The following is a 20,445-nucleotide window of genomic DNA, read 5'->3' as shown; positions in this document are numbered from 1 at the left end:
CCCCACCCTATATTTTTATTGTGACAAAATTTTAAACGAAAATTATGATGGTTTATATTGTTTTTGGGTATGCAACAATTTTTAAACCAAAACATATTTTACTATATATGTGGCTCATTTAGTGAATCATTAAAAACTGTTCTAGGTCTATTTAAGAAAAACAATGTACAAACTTAAAAAAATGTTACCATTTCAGATTGTTAATCGACACTTCCAAATATTTTTTATCGGTGTTGTGACGAATAGAAAGGGGTTAAGGTAAGGAAAAATTTTTTGTTGTGCCATCCATGTTCTCGCTAGGTGATTTCAATAACTTCTAACTAAATCTTAGTTGTATCGATCTCTTGTAAGAATTTTGAACAATATTAATTAATAAAATCTTACACTTTCTAGAGTAATTAATTGTTTCAATTAATATATAGGAGATTATAATAATCACATAAATCAAACAATACCTCTTGTTTATTTACAATATATATGTGGTAAATAAATCAAAATAATCATTTTATTTATTTTATATGGTATATAATTATATTTTCAAAGATATTGACATAAATATATAGTATATTTTAATATAAATATAAATATTTATTATTGAGACTTCCTACTCATATGGTTTTATTAACATTTGTATATTTGATATAACAAAAAATTTAAACCATTAATCTCAATTTTTTTGATGTGGTATTTTTTAATGCAAATTTCAAAATTAAAATATTAAGGTCTCAATACTCTTTCAATGAAAATTTCAAAATTAACATAATTTGTTTTTAAATGGTACATAGTTTAATTTAAACTATATATATATATTTAATATGAATATTTATTAAAAAAAATCATATTAATCGGATTGTATGATCGTTTGTATCTTGTTATAACCAAAAAAATCATTGATCACAAAATTTTCAAAGGAATTTTTTAATTTTTTTGTAATGTAAAGTCGTTTTAAAAAATTCAAAATATAACATATAATAAAAAATCTAATTTTTATCATATGGTTAATGTGATTGTTTAATTTATTATAATAATAGAAAATTAAAAAAAAAAAGAGGAAGGATGCAAAAATTGTTATCAAATATTTATTATTCATAATCATTAATTAACGTATATATGTTAATCATATTAGGTAGTTCTGTAGCTTTTATTTAAAGAAATAATACACACTTCTTATATTTTGGATTAATATAATGTACCACAGTAATTAGAATTTAGACCAACATTTTTTCAATTGATTCTTAAGTTGACACGTAAGATTAATTGACATTTTCATTAAATGACAACTCAGCTATGCTCTTTTATAATGATTACAATCTACTGGTTACAATTTTTAAATGTTTCTCTGTTAATATGGGGATTTAATTTTTCAAATGTCAGATATAATTTGTGATGATTTATAGTTCAATTCGTAGCACCATTTACATTTATAATATCATCGTCTTGGATGCTGTACAACTTTTCGAGCAATTGTATTTTCTTTCTGAATAACCAACACATTAAAGCTAACTAAGATTGTCATGATTTGATGTAATAATCACATAGATAAGGGAAATGATGGCGAGCTGCTTCGATGAATCACTTTCATGGGCCGACAAGACATGGTTATAATAATTATATTCCAATAATCCATGAAAAATACAATTATTGACAAATTTATCTAAAAGGAACCAAATATTAATTTCAAACTGACATGATTTCATCGGTTTGTACTTGTAAGAAACAATATGATTATAACTTGTTTTGTCATTGTCTACAGTCTACTTGATGACTCACAGTAACAGTCAACTTAGTTTTTTAAATTTTTTTAACCAAGCGCTCGTAGCTTGGTCGTAAATGAGGTACAACTGTACTGCCCGCCATCCGGATTCGAGCCTTGGCCACAACGGATTTAACATCCCTTCCGTTGGGGCGCTGGACCCCTTTCGGGGGGATAGTTGGGAATGTGGTTACCCAGATACCATAGTTATAAAAAAAACAAAAAAAAAAAACTATGTTAGATCAGTTAAAATCATATTTACATCAAATGCAGTTTGAATATACCAGTAGCAAAGATTTTAACACGATAGAAAAAAAAAAGCAAAGATTTTAACACGACAAAGAGATGTGGCAAACCAAGCTTGGAGGTCTTCTTCAAACGTGATTCTTGTCGAAAGTCGCATTCCAACTAAACATGTAATTCATTTGAGCTTGTTATTTCCTGCTGATAAGTAACTATGCCTCACAAGCTATATGCATAAGGGAAACTTAGGTATATCATATGTGCAAACCAAACTCCTTTGCACCTATTAAAGTTAACCGGAATTGTTTTGTGGTTTAATGCCACGTCCTGAAGAACGTCGAAGAATAACCATTTTAGAGCTCAGTTGTGATGAAATGATCAAAGTAGAGCTTAGGAAACACGTGATCTAAGATAAGTAATGCGGAAAATGAAGATCGAGAACTGAGTTTGAGCTCAGCTCTCTGATACGGTGATACCATGTTAGAAGAATTGAAGAAGATGAGATGAAAGTGAAAAAAAAATAGAATTCTCTCTCTCTCTCTCTTCTCTCAATCCTCACAAACAAAAACCCTAATCACCTTGCTTAGGGTGGCCGGCGGCCTCCTTCTCCTCCGCCGTCGGTCGCCCCTCCTTTCCGTTGTCTCTCTTCCTCCTCGCCTCCCCTCTCCCTCTTCTTCCTCGGTTCCTTTCTTGGAGCTCTGAGTCTTGCGCTTCCGCGGACAGATCTGGCGTTTTGACTTCGGATCGCTGGAGAATCGTGGTGGTAGAGTGGATGGAAGGTTGTCTCTTGGAGAACAATGGTGGTAGCGGTTCAGATCTGGCGTCAGATCTGGATATCGGAGTGGAGTATTTCTCTCTTCTGCCTCCTCTGTTTTCCTTCTCGGTGCGGGTGAGCGGTCTCACTAGGCTGAAGGCCGTGTTGGTTCCTATGGGAGGCGGAGGTGCGGTGTTCCTCTTGCTTTTTCGGTGGTCTCTGGTTTTGTCTTGTTAGGCCGGTCAGACCTTCTCTCTGGGGCTCGTCTGGAGTTGCCATCGGTTCCTAATCGGATAGATCCGTTGCGGGTTCTCCGTAACGGCGGCGCGTGCGAGGAGGCGATTAGTTGGATTTGTCAACCACGGTTGCTCTGCTCGGTGGCGGCGCGTGCTGGGTCTGCGAGTTTCAGGGGCTTGATCTAAGGCTGCTTCCTGACCGCTTTGACTTAAAGTGGTGCTTGTTGTCTCAGTCTTTTTGGTGCAGGTGCGGTGGTTTGTGGCGGCTTTGGCGGCTCCTTTCCGGATAAAGCTCGACCTGGTCTCGGCAAGTGTTCTTGGTCTGGTGTGAAGGTGTCGGTCCGTGAAGGTTACAAGTCTTGATGTCGTCGTAAGCTGTTCTTGAAAAATCCGATCTTAAAGAGCTGATCATCGGGCAAAGCCGAATTCTACCGGGTTCAGCTTTCGCTATCACTGCGGATTTCATTTTGTGGCAAGCGAATGTTCAGATTTTCATGTATACTTTTGCTTATGATGCTCAACTTAGGGTCAGTTCTTGCTAAGTTAGGTTGAAGTTTGTGTTTAGATTTGTTTTCTGTTCTTCTGTTTTGTTTCTTGTTTGTCTCAGTAATCTTCTGTAAAAAATTGAAAACTGGTAATAAATCTTAACATTTTTACCAAAAAAAAAAAGTGAAAAATAATTAGGTTATTAAGTTACAGGGTTCGTTACTCTGTTTACATGTTACAGAGTAACCGGTTTACTTACACGGTTTATACTAAACCAACGATACAATTCCGGTTAACTCTAATAGCACCATGCCACTTTATTCGATGTTGTTCAAATATAGTTTCGAATGTTTTTAGTTTTAAATATTGGTTTGAAAGCATCGTCTTTCCTCCTCCACATCATTATATCCTCTGTTACATTTTCTGTTTCAGAAAGACATAAGTATAGTATTCGAAAAGGGGCTAGAAATATTCCATATGCTTGTACCTTTCTTTTTGTCAAACTATTAGATACCTTTCAACTTCGCGTTGTAAGGTTTTAATCAAGATTGGTTTTAATAGTGTTATCATCTTTTTAACTATTAAATTCGCAACACTACTCAGCAATTACAATTTACAAAATGTTAATCAATCAAAGCCCACGTTTTTATTAATGCAAGTACGCAATTTTGATTATTTTTCTTATGTTTGCTAATACAATTTTGATTTTTTTTCCTTTTTCTCCGCCTTTATTTTGAAATCCTATTTGTTTCATTAAGCAATGTTTTAGTACGATATTTAATGTAAGAAACTAGTACTTTAAGCTTAAATCAAGTTTAAGCACTTTGATACGAATATAAATGTGTTTTTTTTATGGAACTAATTGATGACAATTAGGTGAGCTAAAAAAACAAATACAAAACTCTAAATGAGTAAAACAAAGCCTTAGACAATCGGGTATGTAGTATATACATTGCTAAGCGTACGTGTGCAGTGTAATGGCTGTTTTTTTTTTGGCTAAACTGCAAATATCATGAAAGTAGATTTTGCAGAAGCAAGATTAGTTTGACACATCTTGGCAAAAAGAAAGCAAAAAACAGGATGGATCAACAACATCCAAAACGATGGACATATTAAGCACATATCGTGTCCAAAGAACCATAAGTGAACTAAATAGTTTATTCGACCCTCTAGAGAAGATGATGTTCCTCAGTTCCCTGTCTATGGCCCTGAATACGTAGCAGCAGGCAGAGAGACATTGTTATGAATCAAGTTATTTTTCTGCTTCCATAGGTGGAACACGACCCTTTGAGAAGCCAATTTCTGAAGCAGAAGATTTCTCCTAGAACGTGTAACTCGAATCCAAGATAAGAGCTCTGCCCAGTCTGCAAGTCTCTGTTGTGGAGGGCTGCATTTGGTGAAGACGAGGGACCATACGTTATAGCTATACTGGCATGAGAGGAACATGCGGTCTCTGGATTCAGGAACTGTGTTACAGAAGGAACAAGCAATAGGAATCGCAAGTCACCATGAGGCTAGTCTAGCTCTTGTTGGTAATCTATCATACTTGGCCACCCACATCGTGAACGCATGCTTCGGGACTGCGCCTTTGAACCACACAATGTCATGCCAAACTTGAGTCACTTGTCTTGGTCGCAAGACCTCCCAAGTAGCCTGAGAATTAAACACATTCAAAGGATAGCCAGCAGCCTTCCATTCATAAACATCATCAACATTATTGGGTAAAAGAAGAGCTAAAGTAGTTAAGTAAGAGTGAAGTTCCACTTCTTGTTCAGATCTTGGATGTGGTAATGACCAGGATGAACCAGTGATCGCATCAGCCACCATTTCCTCCTTCCTCACACGTAGAGCTCTCGGGCCACCAGCACCTAAGTGGTTGATCAGTTGACCAAATGGAGTCCACACGTCAAACCAGAAGCTTGTGGTGACACTGTTCCCCACCACTGAATTACAGAATTGCAGTGCTAAAGGTCTCAGCTTCAGGATTCTTTTCCAAGCCCAAGAGTCTGTTGCAGAAGGTTCAATTGTCCATAAAGAGTAACCAGTAAGATGGACACTCTTATGCCATTCTGTCCATAATGAGGGGGAGTTAGAGAGCAGGAGCCAGATGAACTTCAGCCTGAGGACTTGATTCCAGACGTAGATGCTTCTAATACCCAATCCACCTTCTTGCTTTGGTAAGCACACTGTGGTCCAAGCTATCTTCCCAATGCCCTTCTTCTAAATATTTCCAGACCATAAGAATCGAGCGCAAGGAGATTCTATGGCCGCAATACACCCCTTCGGTAACATGAAAGCCGAGACCCAGAAGTTGACCAAGCCAAAGATAGTCATCTTTAGCAGTTGAAGCCGGCCCACGAAGGAGAGAAGCTTAACTGACCATGCTTGGAAGCTTTTAGTGACCTTGTTCATAAGTGGAGCATATTCTGAGATTTTCAACTTACAGCTCATGAGGGGAAGACCAAGATATCTGATGGGGAGGTTACCAATAGGGAATCCATAGCTGACAATAGTTTGGGATTCGGTATGGTCAATCCTCGTAGTGAATAATTCAGTCTTCGTTGTGTTCATAAATAGACCAGACCATGCGGCGAAATCATCAAGGCATTCTGAAATTCCATGTAAGCTACTGCTTCTACCGTCAAAAAAGATCATCACATCATCCGCAAATATTAAATGAGAGATCTTTAAGTTCTCTTTTCTTGGGTGATAACCTATGTTACCCTCCTCATATCTCGAAAGGAGAAATCTCGAGAAACACTCCATAGATAGCACAAAGAGGTAAGGGGACAAAGGGTCCCCTTGTCTAATACCTCTAGAGCTCTTGAAGAAGCCACCGGTGGCGCCATTAACCGAGACAGAGAAGGACGCAGTCGTTAGGCATTGCGAGATGAGATTGATATAGCTCTCCGGGATTGCAAGTGCTCTAAGCGAGGCCAAGATGAAATCCCATTTAACCGAATCAAAAGCTTTCCACATGTCTACCTTCAACATTCCTCTGTGGGATTTGTTCTGGTTGTTATAGCCATTCACCAGGTCAGTCGCAAGAAGCACATTTTCAGCCAATAGGCGACCAGGGAGAAAAGCAGATTGGGACTTGGAGATCATGAGGGGAAGAATCTCCTTTAGCCTTGACGCCAGTAGCTTAGCAATCATTTTATAGACCGTATTAAGACATGAGATTGGACGAAAGTGTAATGGCTGTTAAATCGCATAAATAGTTTGAATCGTCATACACGAATTAGATCACTCGAAAACCCGAACTAAAAATGATAAACTATCAATGTAGCTCTTTTTACATATACCCCTATCTTGGTCAATACAATACATATGCGTAACCATTTTAATTATTTTCTTCTTAGCATGAATTCTTGACTCATATATGAGAAACCGTCACGTGAGTATTTTCAGTAACACAAAGAAAAGGTATAGTAAAATGCAGTTTCTACTATAGAGTTTAGACCAATGGAAAGATGAGCAATTATATATATCTTTGTTTTAATCTAAATACCTATTTTTGCGACCACAAGTTCTGTATCAAATTTATTATATATGTAACTTGTGGTAGTATAAATCAGACGAAGCAATTTGTGAATTCAAAGAAGAGACGCCAATAATATAATATAATGTCATCATATACTATTCCCCTAACATTATTGAAGTTGATACAGTTTTCCTCCACCACCTCAGCCCTCAGGCATAGGACTGAAGTTTGGAACCATCTTTCTCTATCTGCATTCTGCACAATATCTCATGTCATGTTTTGCAATCTTATATTCTTATACATATTACAGTATATATGATTTTTATTTGTTTCCTCTGAAATTTACAGAACCCATTTTCCATCAAACGTCAAATCGACGAGAAAAAACATTAAATATTAAATGATTGATTCTCATAAATCGAGTTTTAAGAAACCGTGTCACGTGGACCAAACTATAAAAACTTGACTAGCAATGACGCTTGGGAAAGTAATTATTGGAAAGTAATTCTTGGACTAGTATACTATTGTTCACCAACAATATTAGTATTTTGTTTGTTTCTTCTTTGTTTACAGTTCGGTACGCATCTATGAAGATAACCATAATGTACGAATGTGAATATCTTTGAATAATTAGAATGTTGGAATATCATTTTAATGCGTGATCAGGGTGATACATATTACTCCAACAATATTTGTTTTGTTGATGGAAAACTAGACACAAAAGAATATTATTATGTAATTGATTCTTGACATGAGAAATGAGTAAAGATTATTTGAAATACGTACGCTTTCAAATTTTGGTTAATATGCTGGCAAATTAACAATACGTATAGCTTTTTAGTTTTTTACTCCCTCCGTTTCACAAAGAGTGTCACTTAGACACTTTTCACACATATTAAGGAGCTTATTAAAATGTATTTATGTTTTCATTAATATTACATATCTAACCAATAGTATTTTAGATAAATCAATTTATTTATAAAATCAATGCATTTTGCAATTAATTTTGAATTGAAAGGTTGTATAAATTACATTGGTATTGTAGAATGACATTCTTTGTGAAACAAAAAAAATGAGTTAAAATGACACTTGATATGAAACAGAGGGAGTAGTTTTTTTTAGTTTAGTTTAGTCTAGTCTGAGAGACAAAAAAATGATAGGTTAGTATTCATATAACCCTTTTTGTCAACTGCCCTCACATAACCCTAAGATCGCATTTGAGAGGATTTTCTACCCCTTGCTATTTCCATTTCTAAATGCTATAGTAGAAGAAAAAAATACTCCAACCCATCTCTATTCATTCTTCTAAAATATATATTGCTATTTTTATCTCTATATATAGAATCAAAAATAGCATTCCTCCATTATAGAATCATAGTTTTTTATATAAAATAGTTCTTTAATTTTAAATTTTTATAATTATAACTAATACAACTATTTTGTAAAACAAAAAGTTTTCTATAAACATAGAATCACACATTTTATTTATATAATAGTCTTTTAAATGAATTTTTCTTTTAAAAAAAGTCATAATTTTATGAAAATCTTGTAAAAGTTAAAAGTACATGGGTTAATTATCGACTTCATAAGTAAAAGGTACTTGTTATAAAATTAAAATAAAACCTTTTGAAAATATATCTTATAGAGATAAAAATAATAGAATACACTGGAGAAAAATATATTTCTATTTTAGAGTTGTTTTATTTTAGAAGTAAAAATAGAGGAATACAATGGATATAATCTAAAATTTCATTAAAACTGTCATTTTGTATTAAATCGATTTTTCAGAATGTGTATTGTTTTTATCATTGTGAAAACAAACTAATGTATAAATTGCTTAGTTTCTACTAAAATCCTAATATGATAAAACTAGTCTTCTGTAGTTTCTGGATAGTCTTTGTAAAAGTTATAACGAATAATATAAGAAAATTTTAACTTAAAAGACTAAAATAAATCATATTTGTTTTAACACTATATAGTATATGTATATTTTCAACAGATGCAAGTGCTTGTCACAATATAACTGCCAACTCACACATAGAGAACACCTAGTGATAAGGACAAGCAGTTTGGACAAATTGTAAGGTTAAATTTTTAATGTCTTGTGCTTGGCTTATGGGTTATCTTATTATCTAATTTTTTCTCAAACAAATCTGTATATGTACATATGTATAAATCTATTAGTACATCATATCAAATATCTTATAGTAAATTTAACTTGTAGCTGTAAAATGAAAAGTGGGTTAAAGACTTAAAGTCTTTTTTGTTTCGAATGTTAAGAAAAAACTTTATATTAAAAAAATTTGACGATCATTTTGTTATATATGAAAGTTAGATATCATTTTGTTATATTAAAACGTTTAGCTTTTAGTAGGATTTATCGAATCTATTCCTTTTCCATGCAAAAGGACAAAGTATTCCACACAAATGAAAAGAAAATTCAGGCAAGGACTGAACCATCAAATGTCTATAGAGAGACAGAATACTTTACGCATTTAACCACCCACACATTATACTCCAGTAGAAACTCTTAAATTAGCGTGTTCCAAAATTAAGGATGAACTAGTTTTGACCCGCGCTTAAAGCGCGGGTTTACTTTTTCATTTATTGATCTAAAACTGAATTAAAAAAATTTCATTATTTTTGTTTTAAGTGTTCACAATTAATTTTTTTATATTTTTATCATTTTTTAAATGTGGTATTTGTTTGAAATATATTTTTAATAGTATAGATATTCTATATTGAAAAATATCTTCTAATTATTGAATTGTAGTAATGATATGAATTGTCGATTTTAAATTGAAAATGAATTTCTTTTATCATATATTTGTATCATAGTTCTAACCATCAATCTACACTATTTTTAATCCATATTCGATTTAGAAGTTACTACTATTTATGAAAGCGCGATTATTGTTTTGTTGAACAATTTTGATAAAATTTGCATTAGTATTTAACTTTTTATTAGAAAAATAATAATTTAAAAGTGCTATATTGTAATGTTTACTTTCAAAGCAATGTTTTCATATCCGACCTAGATTTGTGGTTGAACCGGTAGATCTGGCGTTCTGTACTTAACCAAGTTCAGATTTAATTAAAAATTCGTTAATTAAAATTTTGATAGAATCCAATAAAAGCCTAAAAATCCGCTATTAACCCACACTTGTAATTGTCATATCATTTTTGCACAAAATGACATATTATATAATATTTTTAATTTGTTTATGTATATATATATATATCGATGATTCTTGTGTGTGTAGGTTAAGAAATCAAAACTAATTTACGGTCAAACGTGAGTAAAACATTTTGTAAAAGAAATATATGTATTTAGAAGTTATTAATAATTATTCCTTTTGTTTTAATTAGGTTAACCTATTTGGTTATTTGTGATTTGATTTTTAGATTTGTTTATATTAAAGGCCTATGATGAGGATTGTGGTATAATAAAAACAATATTAGTATATTTAGAAAATCGGAAACGTGTCAATCTTATCAGTAATTACTATATATGATTATTGGATTGGTAAGAGGATTTCAAAATTTTAGTAGTATTGTTTGATTTATTTCAATTGGTCTATGATGGTTTAGTAATGTAGTTAAATGACAAAAAAACCTAGTGGCATTAGATCGTAAATATTAAGAAAAAATTAGGGTTAAGTACTAATTGTACTTCAGTTTTAATAGATTAAATACTCCTTCCGTTCTTTAAAGATACATATTTTAGAGAAAAATTTTGTTTCTAAAAGATTTATTTTTTACATTTTCAATGCATGTTTTATTAACTAATTGCAAATTTCAAAAATCTTAATTGCACTAATTGATTTTTTATTGGCTTAAAATTGTGGAAAGAAGATAAACACAAAAAAATTATGTAGATTTAATGTGTTTTATTAAAATGTGTAAAAAAACTAAAATATGGATTTTTTAGGATCAGAGGGATTACTAATTACTGGCGCATCATTATATTTAATATCTTCGTATTATCAGTTTACCGCACATCGAGAAGACAAAGATGCTCAAGATTGAGTGGGCAACAAAATCAATAAGTATACAGATTTTTTTGAGAGTTTATCTTTTTTCTTCTTTCTTTCCCATAGTCTTCTCATCGAAGTTCTAACATTCTCGAAAGCGCATTACCCTAAAGTTATTACATGTACACATATTTATACCGAGGATAAAAAGTTGCATGGACATGTTGATTTTTTCTGTTTTGTTTTTGTAACTGGCAAGTTGATTTCTATCTGTTTGTTGTGAAAACATATAAAATTTCAGTGTTAAGCATCCCATTCAATTTGAATAACTTATTTCCATCAGTATTCTTCAGTATATAAGAAACATATTTCTTGGAACGCATATAAGAAACATTTATATAATTGTAAATAGAAATGACAAGGAAAGAAAGAAAAAATGACGGGACGAGGTAGCTCACTTGGTAAGGATCCTGTGAGCCAATTGTCATGCTCACGGGTTCGACGCCAGACGGAGGCGAACTGCCCATTCTGTCACCAAATACGGTATTGGGTGTTGGGCCTTATCCCCAGCCCAGGTAAAGCCCTCCCGGGTGAAGTGGACCGCTGCCTAACCGGACCCAGGGGAATGATTCACGTAAGTAGGAAACCCCTGGATTATCGAAAAAAAAAAAAAAGAAAGAAAAAATGTGAAAACATATATTTAAAAAAAACAAGAAACCATAGATTACCAAAAAAAAAAAAAAACAAGAAACCATAGACAAAAACATGACAGGGTGGCAGCTAGCAAAAGAACAATATTCTGATATCCTGTTCTACCCTTGTTAATTTTTGAAATACAAATTGCTCTACTGACTATTCTTGTCCTCTACAAGTATATGGGCAAATATTAATATTTTTTTACATTTTTAATATCAGTTTATTACTTTTAACGGTCTCCCCACACACAAAAGCTTTATCGACAAGCATGCTATGAATTTCACTTTAGACTACCAGTGAATCTGATATGTCATTTCCATTTTTTTAATTTAATTTCTGACACATAAAAAATAATTCTTTTTAAATAAAGATCATGCTTTTGGTGAAGTGGGTTTCTTTTACCATATAAAGCAAATTTTCTTGATGTTGAAATGTTTATAATTTAAACCAAATCTAAAAGCAAAAAAAAAAAACATAAAGATTTGTTCTATCTCACTCTCTCTATATCTCCATCAAATACCAAATTATCTGTAAACTGAGTGCATCTTCTTTTCTTCTCATTCTCTCTGTTTCAGCAAAGGAGAGTACTATACTTATGATGATGACGATGATGATGAGAAGATCTTTAGTTTATTTCTTGGGATTTTCATGCCTTCTCTGCTCTGTGAGCGGTTTGCTTTCTTCTAAAGGAGTTAACTTTGAAGGTAAGCCATCATAAAGTTTAAATCTTCAGTCTCACTCCTTAGCTTTCTAGTTTTTTTTTTTGTATTCCTCACTTTTCAAGTTCTTGATCCCAAACTAATGTGGGAATTGAATATTTCTTTAGTGCAAGCTTTGATGGACATAAAAGCTTCATTACATGATCCTCATGGTGTTCTTGATAACTGGGATAGAGATGCTGTTGATCCTTGTAGCTGGACAATGGTCACTTGTTCTTCAGAAAACTTTGTCATTGGCTTGTAAGTTTCACATTTACATCATTACATCCATTTTTAATGTTAATTAAAAGAGGAAATGCTTTAATTTTTATTACAGGGGCACACCTAGTCAGAACTTATCTGGTACACTATCTCCAAGCATTACCAACTTAACAAATCTTAGGATTGTGTAAGTACTTACTGTTTACTTTAAATAATTTTTGATTATTTTTTTGTGTATGTTTTTGATGAGTTTTTTTTTTGCTCTTGCAGGCTGTTGCAGAACAACTACATAACAGGAAAAATCCCTTCTGAGATTGGTAGGCTTACAAGGCTTGAGACTCTTGATCTCTCTGATAACTTCTTCCACGGTGAAATTCCTTTTTCAGTGGGCAATCTACGAAGCTTGCAATACCTGTAAGACTAGAACTAAATTTGTTTAAAAAATCTTTTAGTTTGTGATCTTGATATATATGTGTATGATCAGGAGGCTTAATAACAATTCTCTCTCTGGAGTAATACCTCTGTCACTATCCAACATGACTCAACTTGTCTTACTGTAAGCTAAAATTCATCAATCAGTTCACATTAAACATTAACCAGTTAATGTGCGGTCGAGATTTGATCTGTTTTTTTTTTCTTTTTTCTAGAGATTTGTCATACAACAATCTTAGTAGTCCAGTCCCAAGATTTGCCGCAAAGACCTTTAGGTGATTCATTCTTTCTCAATGTCTCACTCTTTATATAGCATTTGATCAACTAAAATAGTTTCCCTTTTGATTACAGCATAGTTGGGAACCCGCTGATCTGTCCCACGGGTAAGGAACCAGACTGCAACGGAACTACATTGATACCAATGTCTATGAACTTAAATGAAACTAGAGGTAACTAGCAAAAGTACTTGAACACACTTCAATCTTGGTATGATCATATGCATTACTAACAACTGCTTTCTCTCTTTCTTAAAGCTCCTTTGTACGTTGGGAGATCAAAGAATCACAAAATGGCAATCGCAGTTGGATCCAGCGTTGGGATTGTATCATTGATCTTCATTGTTGTTGGGTTGTTTCTCTGGTGGAGACAAAGACATAACCAAAACACATTCTTTGATGTCAAAGATGGGCATCATCATCACGAGGAAGTCTCACTAGGAAACCTAAGGAGATTCGGTTTCAGGGAGCTTCAGATCGCTACGAACAACTTCAGCAGCAAGAACCTCTTAGGGAAAGGAGGCTACGGGAACGTATACAAAGGCACGCTCACAGACAACACCGTGGTCGCGGTGAAACGTCTCAAAGATGGAAACGCGTTAGGAGGAGAGATTCAGTTCCAGACAGAAGTCGAAATGATCAGCTTAGCCGTTCACCGAAACCTATTGAGACTCTACGGCTTCTGCATCACCCAAGCCGAGAAGCTTCTTGTTTACCCTTACATGTCTAACGGAAGCGTAGCTTCCAGAATGAAAGCCAAACCGGTTCTCGACTGGAGCGTCAGGAAGAAGATAGCCATAGGAGCCGCGAGAGGGCTCGTGTATCTCCACGAGCAGTGTGATCCCAAGATCATCCACCGCGACGTCAAAGCTGCGAACATACTCCTCGATGACTACTGTGAAGCCGTGGTTGGCGACTTCGGTTTAGCTAAGCTCCTTGATCACCAAGACACTCATGTAACAACTGCCGTGAGAGGCACGGTAGGTCACATCGCTCCTGAGTATCTCTCAACTGGTCAATCCTCCGAGAAAACCGATGTTTTCGGGTTCGGGATTCTTCTCCTTGAGCTTGTAACGGGCCTTAGAGCGCTTGAGTTTGGTAAAGCGGCTAACCAGAAAGGCGCTATGCTCGAGTGGGTTAAGAAGATACATCTTGAGAAGAAACTCGAGGTGCTTGTGGATAAAGAGCTGCTGAAGGATAAGAAGAGCTACGATGAGATTGAGCTGGAGGAGATGGTGAGAGTGGCGTTGCTGTGCACGCAGTATTTGCCTGGGCATAGACCGAAGATGTCTGAGGTTGTTAGGATGCTGGAAGGAGATGGGCTTGCTGAGAGATGGGAAGCTTCTCAAGGGAGATCAGAGAGTGGTTCGAAAGGGAGCAACGGTAGGGTTAATGAGTTGATGTCGTCTTCGGATAGATACTCTGATCTTACTGATGACTCTACTTTGCTTGCGCAAGCTATGGAGCTCTCTGGCCCTAGATGAAGTTTTATGTTTCTTGAATCTGAAGCATTCTTATTTCTCTTTTTTATTTGTATAATATAATGTTTTTTGGTTGGGAATGGTGTCTCAGTAATTGTATAGGCTAAATTGTTATGTTAGAAGTTTTGATTTACTGTACTTAGGAGTTAATGTTAAGATCACGGTTGTTTTTTAATTCATGTTTAGAACTTGGGTGTTGCAAGTTTGAGAAATGCAATTTATTAAATTTATGTAATATTTCTTTTGTCCAATTTTTTGGCCAGCTATCCATTTAAACTATAGATCAAGTGTTGGTTCAATTCTCAGAAAAGCATTTTCGTCTTTCTGTATCTAATTTATTTGGGACAAGATGTATCCTCTGGTCCTCGCTTCTCTCGCTAATGAGTCCGTACGACCATTTCTAATCCGAAGAATATAAATCAGGCTCACGTCTTCGAAGTATTCTTGTAGTCTATAGAACAACTCAATTTTTGATGCGAAAGCTGGCCAGTCCAACTTTTTCTCCGATTAAAGGACCATATATACACTGATTTTTTTAACTAGGGATATCTGCCCCTATAACCATAAAAAAAAACAGAAACCCACTATCTAATCAAAAACATTTTCTCTGTCCTTATTTCTCTTGGTATATCTCTCTAAACTTTTACCAAAAATCTAATTATTATTATTTTTTGTTTATTCGGCAAATAAGCCCTTTCGACTATTGTCTATTGGGTAAGGTTTATGATTTTTTTTTTTTTTTGTCTATTTTCTCAACCTGCTCTGCCCAGCCCAGCCCACCTAAATAATAATCTACCGAATCTCTATATTGTAGTGACGTGGATTAATTAATTAACGCTAAGCAAAACGAAAAAATACATTTATTTATTAAACCTAAAGAAAGTCTCGTTTTATTTTTTTCATTCCGTCTCACCTCAGTCTCTCCACTCGCGCGTATCCCTATCCTCATTGCATCGCCGCCGCCGCCGCGGTTCAACACCCCCCGGCCAAATTTAGCGTGTAAGTCTCCGTTCAATCTCTCACCAATATCTCCTGCTGATCAACTAGTTGGATTCGTTAGGCTATCTGTATCGAAAACTATATCGATTGCTACTTGTGGGATACGTTCTCTCTCGATCCATTGATATACTCAGATCTTATCTTATCACAGCTGAATTTTGCGGTCTTAAACCCTAATTAGAGTGAAAATTTCAATCTGGCGAACCAAAATCGAGCGTTAAGCTCTTCATCTTTTTTTGTCTTCCGCAGGAAATAATCCGACAATGCCTACGGTTAATGTCGGAAGAGATCGTTTGTTCGCTGCTCTTGGAGAATCCTACAGTAAACCCTAACAAAATCTTCCTTCTTCAGTCCTCACAACTTGTGTTTTTTTTTTCTCACTTCTTGTTTGTTTGATTCCGTTATGTTTTTTTTTTTAACTGTGTAGCTCGGGAAGAGTTTGATGATCTGTGTTTCCGTTTCGGTATTGAGCTTGATGATGTTGTGAGTGCATCAGTGCCTCTCTCTCTCTGTTTGGTTTCGTGGTTAATTTGTTTTTTTTTCCACTGATTAGTTTCTTCTTTTTTTTTTTGGTGCAATGATGACTAGACAACTGAGAAAGCAATAATCAGGAAGGAAAAACATATCGAAGAAGAAGCTGGTAAAGACGAAGAAACCATCTACAAGATTGATATTCCTGCCAACAGGTAAATAAAACCATCTGCATTTTCTGATAATGAAGAGTCTGATACATCTTAATAATCATTGCAGGTACGATTTGCTCTGCCTTGAGGGGATTGCTCAAGCTCTTCGCATTTTCAACAAGAAGCAGGAGATACCTACATACAGGCTTTCTGACGTCGGCAAGGACAGTATGCTTAGGATGAATGTTAGATCTGATCAGGTGTGTATATCTATCTTAACAACCTCCTTTTGCTTTTCTTTTCTGTGTTACTAATGTTTTTTTTTCATTCTGCAGACATCTCAGATTCGCCCTTTTGTTGTCTGTGCTGTTTTAAGAGGGGTAACCTTCGATGAGGCTCGTTACAACAGCTTTATCGATCTTCAGGACAAGCTACATCAGAACATTTGCAGGTATATATGTTATTTTTCAGTTTCAAATACAATCTGCTGTTAGCTGCAAATGTATCTCTGTGTATTACCTTTACATTTATTCCAATATTCTCTGCCATCTATGTGATATTCGTTTATCGTCACTGCATAATTCAGGCGAAGATCCCTGGTTGCTATTGGAACTCATGACTTGGATACATTACAGGGCCCTTTCACATATGAGGTGAGTTTTCTTCTCTTTTACACTTTTGTTATTTATCTTCTACTCTTCCTCTACTGTTCTTGTTTGGTGTCATTTCTGTAGCTGAAATGATGCTCAAACTTATATACAATATTTCTTTCTATATGTGCTTTTAGGATAGGCCATTGATACTGTGCTCTTTGCTTCTTATTTTCAGGCTTTGTCGCCAAAGGATGTAAATTTTGTACCTTTGAAGCAAGTAAGATACCTTTCTCTGCTACTTGTATTGATGTGAAATTTTATTTCTAGCTTTTTATAGCATTTGCATCAACATGCTGGTAAGGACAGATAGTTTTATCGCACATGTTCTTTTTTTATGATAACATCTTATAAAAGATGGTTTTGTATTTTTTTACCCTGGCTAATACCAATACCAATCTCTTGGTACAGACTAAGAGCTTCAGGGCTGACGAACTAATTGAATTCTATAAGGTAAATCCTTAACGAAATTTTGTGAGTCTGAATATTTACTCCGACTAAAACCGTTCTCAAGAAATACCTTATTAATGACTATTTTGATTCTTTTTTTTGCAGTCCGATTTGAAGTTGAAGAAGTATCTACACATAATTGAGAGCTCACCCGTCTTCCCTGTTTTATACGACAGTAAAAGGTATTTAATGGTTCTTTGCAGTAAACTATTTGTATCAACTGAAACTAATGAAGGTTAACATTTGCAGAACGGTGTTGTCCTTGCCACCCATTATCAATGGTGCACACTCAGCAATTAGCCTGCAGACAAAGAATGTGTTCATTGAATGCACAGCAACTGATTTGACCAAGGCCAAGATTGTTTTGAATACAATGGTAATGCGGTTGACAAGTCAACATTCACTATACTTCAACGAATAATGTTTCAATGATCATTCACCATCCCGCTTTGTTTTTTTCAGGTTACAACCTTTTCTGAATATTGTGAGAAGAAATTTGAGATTGAGCCTGTTGAGGTGAAATATGACAGCGGAGAGTCATACATCTGTCCGGATCTAGCTGTCTACGATATGGAAGTTCCTCTCTCTTATATCACTGACTTAATGGGAGTCTCTTTGGAGGTGGAAGAGGTATTAAAAGCTGTGTGTTTCTTTCTCTTTGAGGCCCCATGTGATACTTATCCTTTTGTACTGTGTGTAACCTTCCAGGTTACAAGTCTGCTGAACCGAATGCAGTTGCGTGCTGAGAGATCAACGTCTAGTGAGGGCCAATGTCTCGTAAAGGTTCATGTACCCCCAAGCAGAAGCGACGTGCTCCACCCTTGTGATGTTATGGAGGTAACTTTTTTATAACTAGACCTTTATTCGTTGATCATGTCATCATTAATAGCTTTTGGCTATATTTCACCAGGATGTCGCCATTGCCTATGGTTACAATAACATCCCAACAAGAATGCCTGCTTCGATAAAACCTCTGCCTTTGAATGAGCTCACCGATCTTCTCAGATTAGAGGTTACGAGCACTTTCACTTGCTTCGTTTATATCCCATTACAGTAAAGCGTTTATATCTCACAGAGGGTAATCTTATTCATGTTTGGCACTTTTTAGATTGCGATGAATGTGTACACCGAGGTTCTGACATGGATACTGTGCTCGCACAAGGAAAACTTTGAATTGCTAAACAGAGAAGATGACAATTCAGCTGTTATAATTGGGAACCCACGTGGTGCTGATTTCGAGGTACCTCTCCAAAACCTTTATTCATATACTCATTGGCCAATTTTCCTGCATCCTGGTTACTATGTTTCATTGAACAGGTGGTAAGAACGAGGCTAATGCATGGAATACTGAAGACAGTTGGTTCTAACAATAAGCACCCTAAACCTATCAAGGTAGTAACCTCTTTGGTTTACTTTCCTTTCTCCTGTTACCATACCTGAATTTGAAGTCTCTTGATCAATTTCTCTTTTTATTGTTGTTTCAAGATTTATGAAATAGGGGACGTGACCTTATTGGACGAAACAAAAGACGTCGGTGCATCCAATCGCCGCCATCTCGCTGCACTACACTGTGGTGCTACTTCTGGATTTGAGGTATATACATTTTTCCAAGCTCAGTTGTCTTAGCCATGGATGATGCTTAAAATTTTATCTGTATGATTCCAGCTTATACATGGCCTCGTCGATAGAGTCATGGAAGTAATGGGAGTCCCATTTAAACCAGACGGTGACATTATAGGATACTGTATAAACCGCTCTGAAGTAAGTTTTTTTACGAGTTACATTGTCTTTGATTACCAAACGCAGACACTCTAAACTTGTATTTTTTTGCTCTAATCGGCGAAAGGAACCTGAATTCTTACCTGGTAGACAAGCCAGTATCATTTGCAAAGGGAAACATGTTGGTAACTTTGGAATCGTGCATCCTGAGGTACACTTGCTCCATCTTGTTTTGATTATAAGGAATCTGCATATCAAGCGGTTTGGTTTCTGATTGTTTTTTTATTGCTCCAGGTTTTGAACAACTTTGACATCACTGATCCGTGCTCTTTCGTGGAAATTGACATTGAAGCTCTCCTTTAGAAAGCTTCGACTATATCTGGATATGTGCTCAACTGTTACAAATTCTCGATTTTATTTGTCTTGAGGATAAAGAGAGGATTTTTCCTACAATATATTAGCGTTTTCATTTGATGGATTAAATTATTTGCGATTTTGCATAGACACACTTTTCATATTTCTATACTTGACTGTTAAATGGAGGCTATTTGATTATGTCTTGCCTGGAAAAAAAAATTGTTGACACTTTTGGATGGAGACTAGTTTGCAACTTTGTATGCACACTAGCGTTGGAAAAGATAACACGTAGCTTGTTATGTTGCTTGGAGAAGCAGTGTGTGCAAACATATTCACATGAGATTTGTTCACAGTACACAATAAGATTCGAAGCCAGGATCTACACCCACAAATGGAGGTTTGTTCACACATTAGGATTCAAGGTCAACCCGGAATTTATTTAAGTGTTTCTACACAATTTGTGTGTATTATTATCAAATTAATATAAAAAGTTGACGAATGTTATAAATCTTGGTGGATGTCATAACCGGTTCATACACTTATAGAGAGAGACGGCTCAACTCTAGAGAGAGAGAGGCGGCCGCGAGACTTGGAAAGGAGAGAGAGACGGCTACAACTTGTTTATTTCTTAATTCATTTATGTTTATGATTTGTAATCTTTCCTATTATTGTATTTTCATTTATCTCTCTTGTAACCCCTATATAAAAGGAACACTTATTCATTAATAATATACAGAAACTTACAGTTCTAAATCCTAAGTTTTACAACACGTTATCAGCACGATAACCTCTAACACCCTGAGCCTAAAACCAAATCGCTAAAACCCTAAAACCCTAAATGAAAAAGAATCTGCCTCGGAACTTCGAAGAGGCCGTTCTCCCAAACCGTGAGGACCCAGAAAACGATCAAGAT

At 35.1% G+C, this 20,445-nt stretch overlaps 2 protein-coding genes across 2 annotated transcripts; both read left to right on the top strand.

The window, feature by feature from the left end:
- Positions 1-12,064: 12,064 nt before the first annotated feature.
- On the top strand, positions 12,065-14,971 carry LOC106424759 (protein NSP-INTERACTING KINASE 1-like). The gene is made up of 8 exons (XM_013865502.3): positions 12,065-12,330; positions 12,453-12,585; positions 12,662-12,733; positions 12,817-12,960; positions 13,031-13,102; positions 13,194-13,253; positions 13,330-13,427; positions 13,512-14,971. Exons 1-8 carry the CDS (start codon positions 12,222-12,224, stop codon positions 14,735-14,737), a joined length of 1,914 nt encoding a protein of 637 aa, XP_013720956.1. The 5' UTR covers positions 12,065-12,221; the 3' UTR covers positions 14,738-14,971.
- Positions 14,972-15,577: 606 nt separating this feature from the next.
- Positions 15,578-19,730, top strand: LOC106424758 (phenylalanine--tRNA ligase beta subunit, cytoplasmic). Its single transcript, XM_013865501.3, has 20 exons — positions 15,578-15,733; positions 15,983-16,054; positions 16,161-16,216; positions 16,322-16,419; positions 16,484-16,616; positions 16,692-16,807; positions 16,943-17,009; positions 17,185-17,226; positions 17,418-17,459; positions 17,562-17,638; positions 17,706-17,832; positions 17,919-18,086; positions 18,165-18,293; positions 18,367-18,468; positions 18,565-18,696; positions 18,774-18,848; positions 18,942-19,049; positions 19,122-19,217; positions 19,303-19,386; positions 19,470-19,730. Exons 2-20 carry the CDS (start codon positions 15,997-15,999, stop codon positions 19,536-19,538), a joined length of 1,779 nt encoding a protein of 592 aa, XP_013720955.2. The 5' UTR covers positions 15,578-15,733; positions 15,983-15,996; the 3' UTR covers positions 19,539-19,730.
- Positions 19,731-20,445: the final 715 nt, after the last annotated feature.

Source organism: Brassica napus, chromosome C9 (assembly GCF_020379485.1).
Source record: "Brassica napus cultivar Da-Ae chromosome C9, Da-Ae, whole genome shotgun sequence".
Lineage (NCBI taxonomy): Eukaryota > Viridiplantae > Streptophyta > Magnoliopsida > Brassicales > Brassicaceae > Brassica > Brassica napus.
Note: the sequence above shows the minus strand (reverse complement) of the source record. Positions and strands in the feature narration are given on the sequence as shown.

Excerpts from the sequence above, each read along its gene's own strand:
- LOC106424758 (XM_013865501.3), top strand. The coding sequence starts at position 15,997 with ATGCCTACGGTTAATGTCGGAAGAGATCGTTTGTTCGCTGCTCTTGGA. Across the intron at positions 17,010-17,184 it reads AGGGCCCTTTCACATATGAG|GCTTTGTCGCCAAAGGATGT; the intron begins GTGAGTTTTCTT and ends TCTTATTTTCAG. Across the intron at positions 17,639-17,705 it reads GTTTTATACGACAGTAAAAG|AACGGTGTTGTCCTTGCCAC; the intron begins GTATTTAATGGT and ends TAACATTTGCAG.
- LOC106424759 (XM_013865502.3), top strand. The coding sequence starts at position 12,222 with ATGATGATGACGATGATGATGAGAAGATCTTTAGTTTATTTCTTGGGA. Across the intron at positions 12,961-13,030 it reads CTACGAAGCTTGCAATACCT|GAGGCTTAATAACAATTCTC; the intron begins GTAAGACTAGAA and ends GTGTATGATCAG. Across the intron at positions 13,428-13,511 it reads GAACTTAAATGAAACTAGAG|CTCCTTTGTACGTTGGGAGA; the intron begins GTAACTAGCAAA and ends TCTTTCTTAAAG.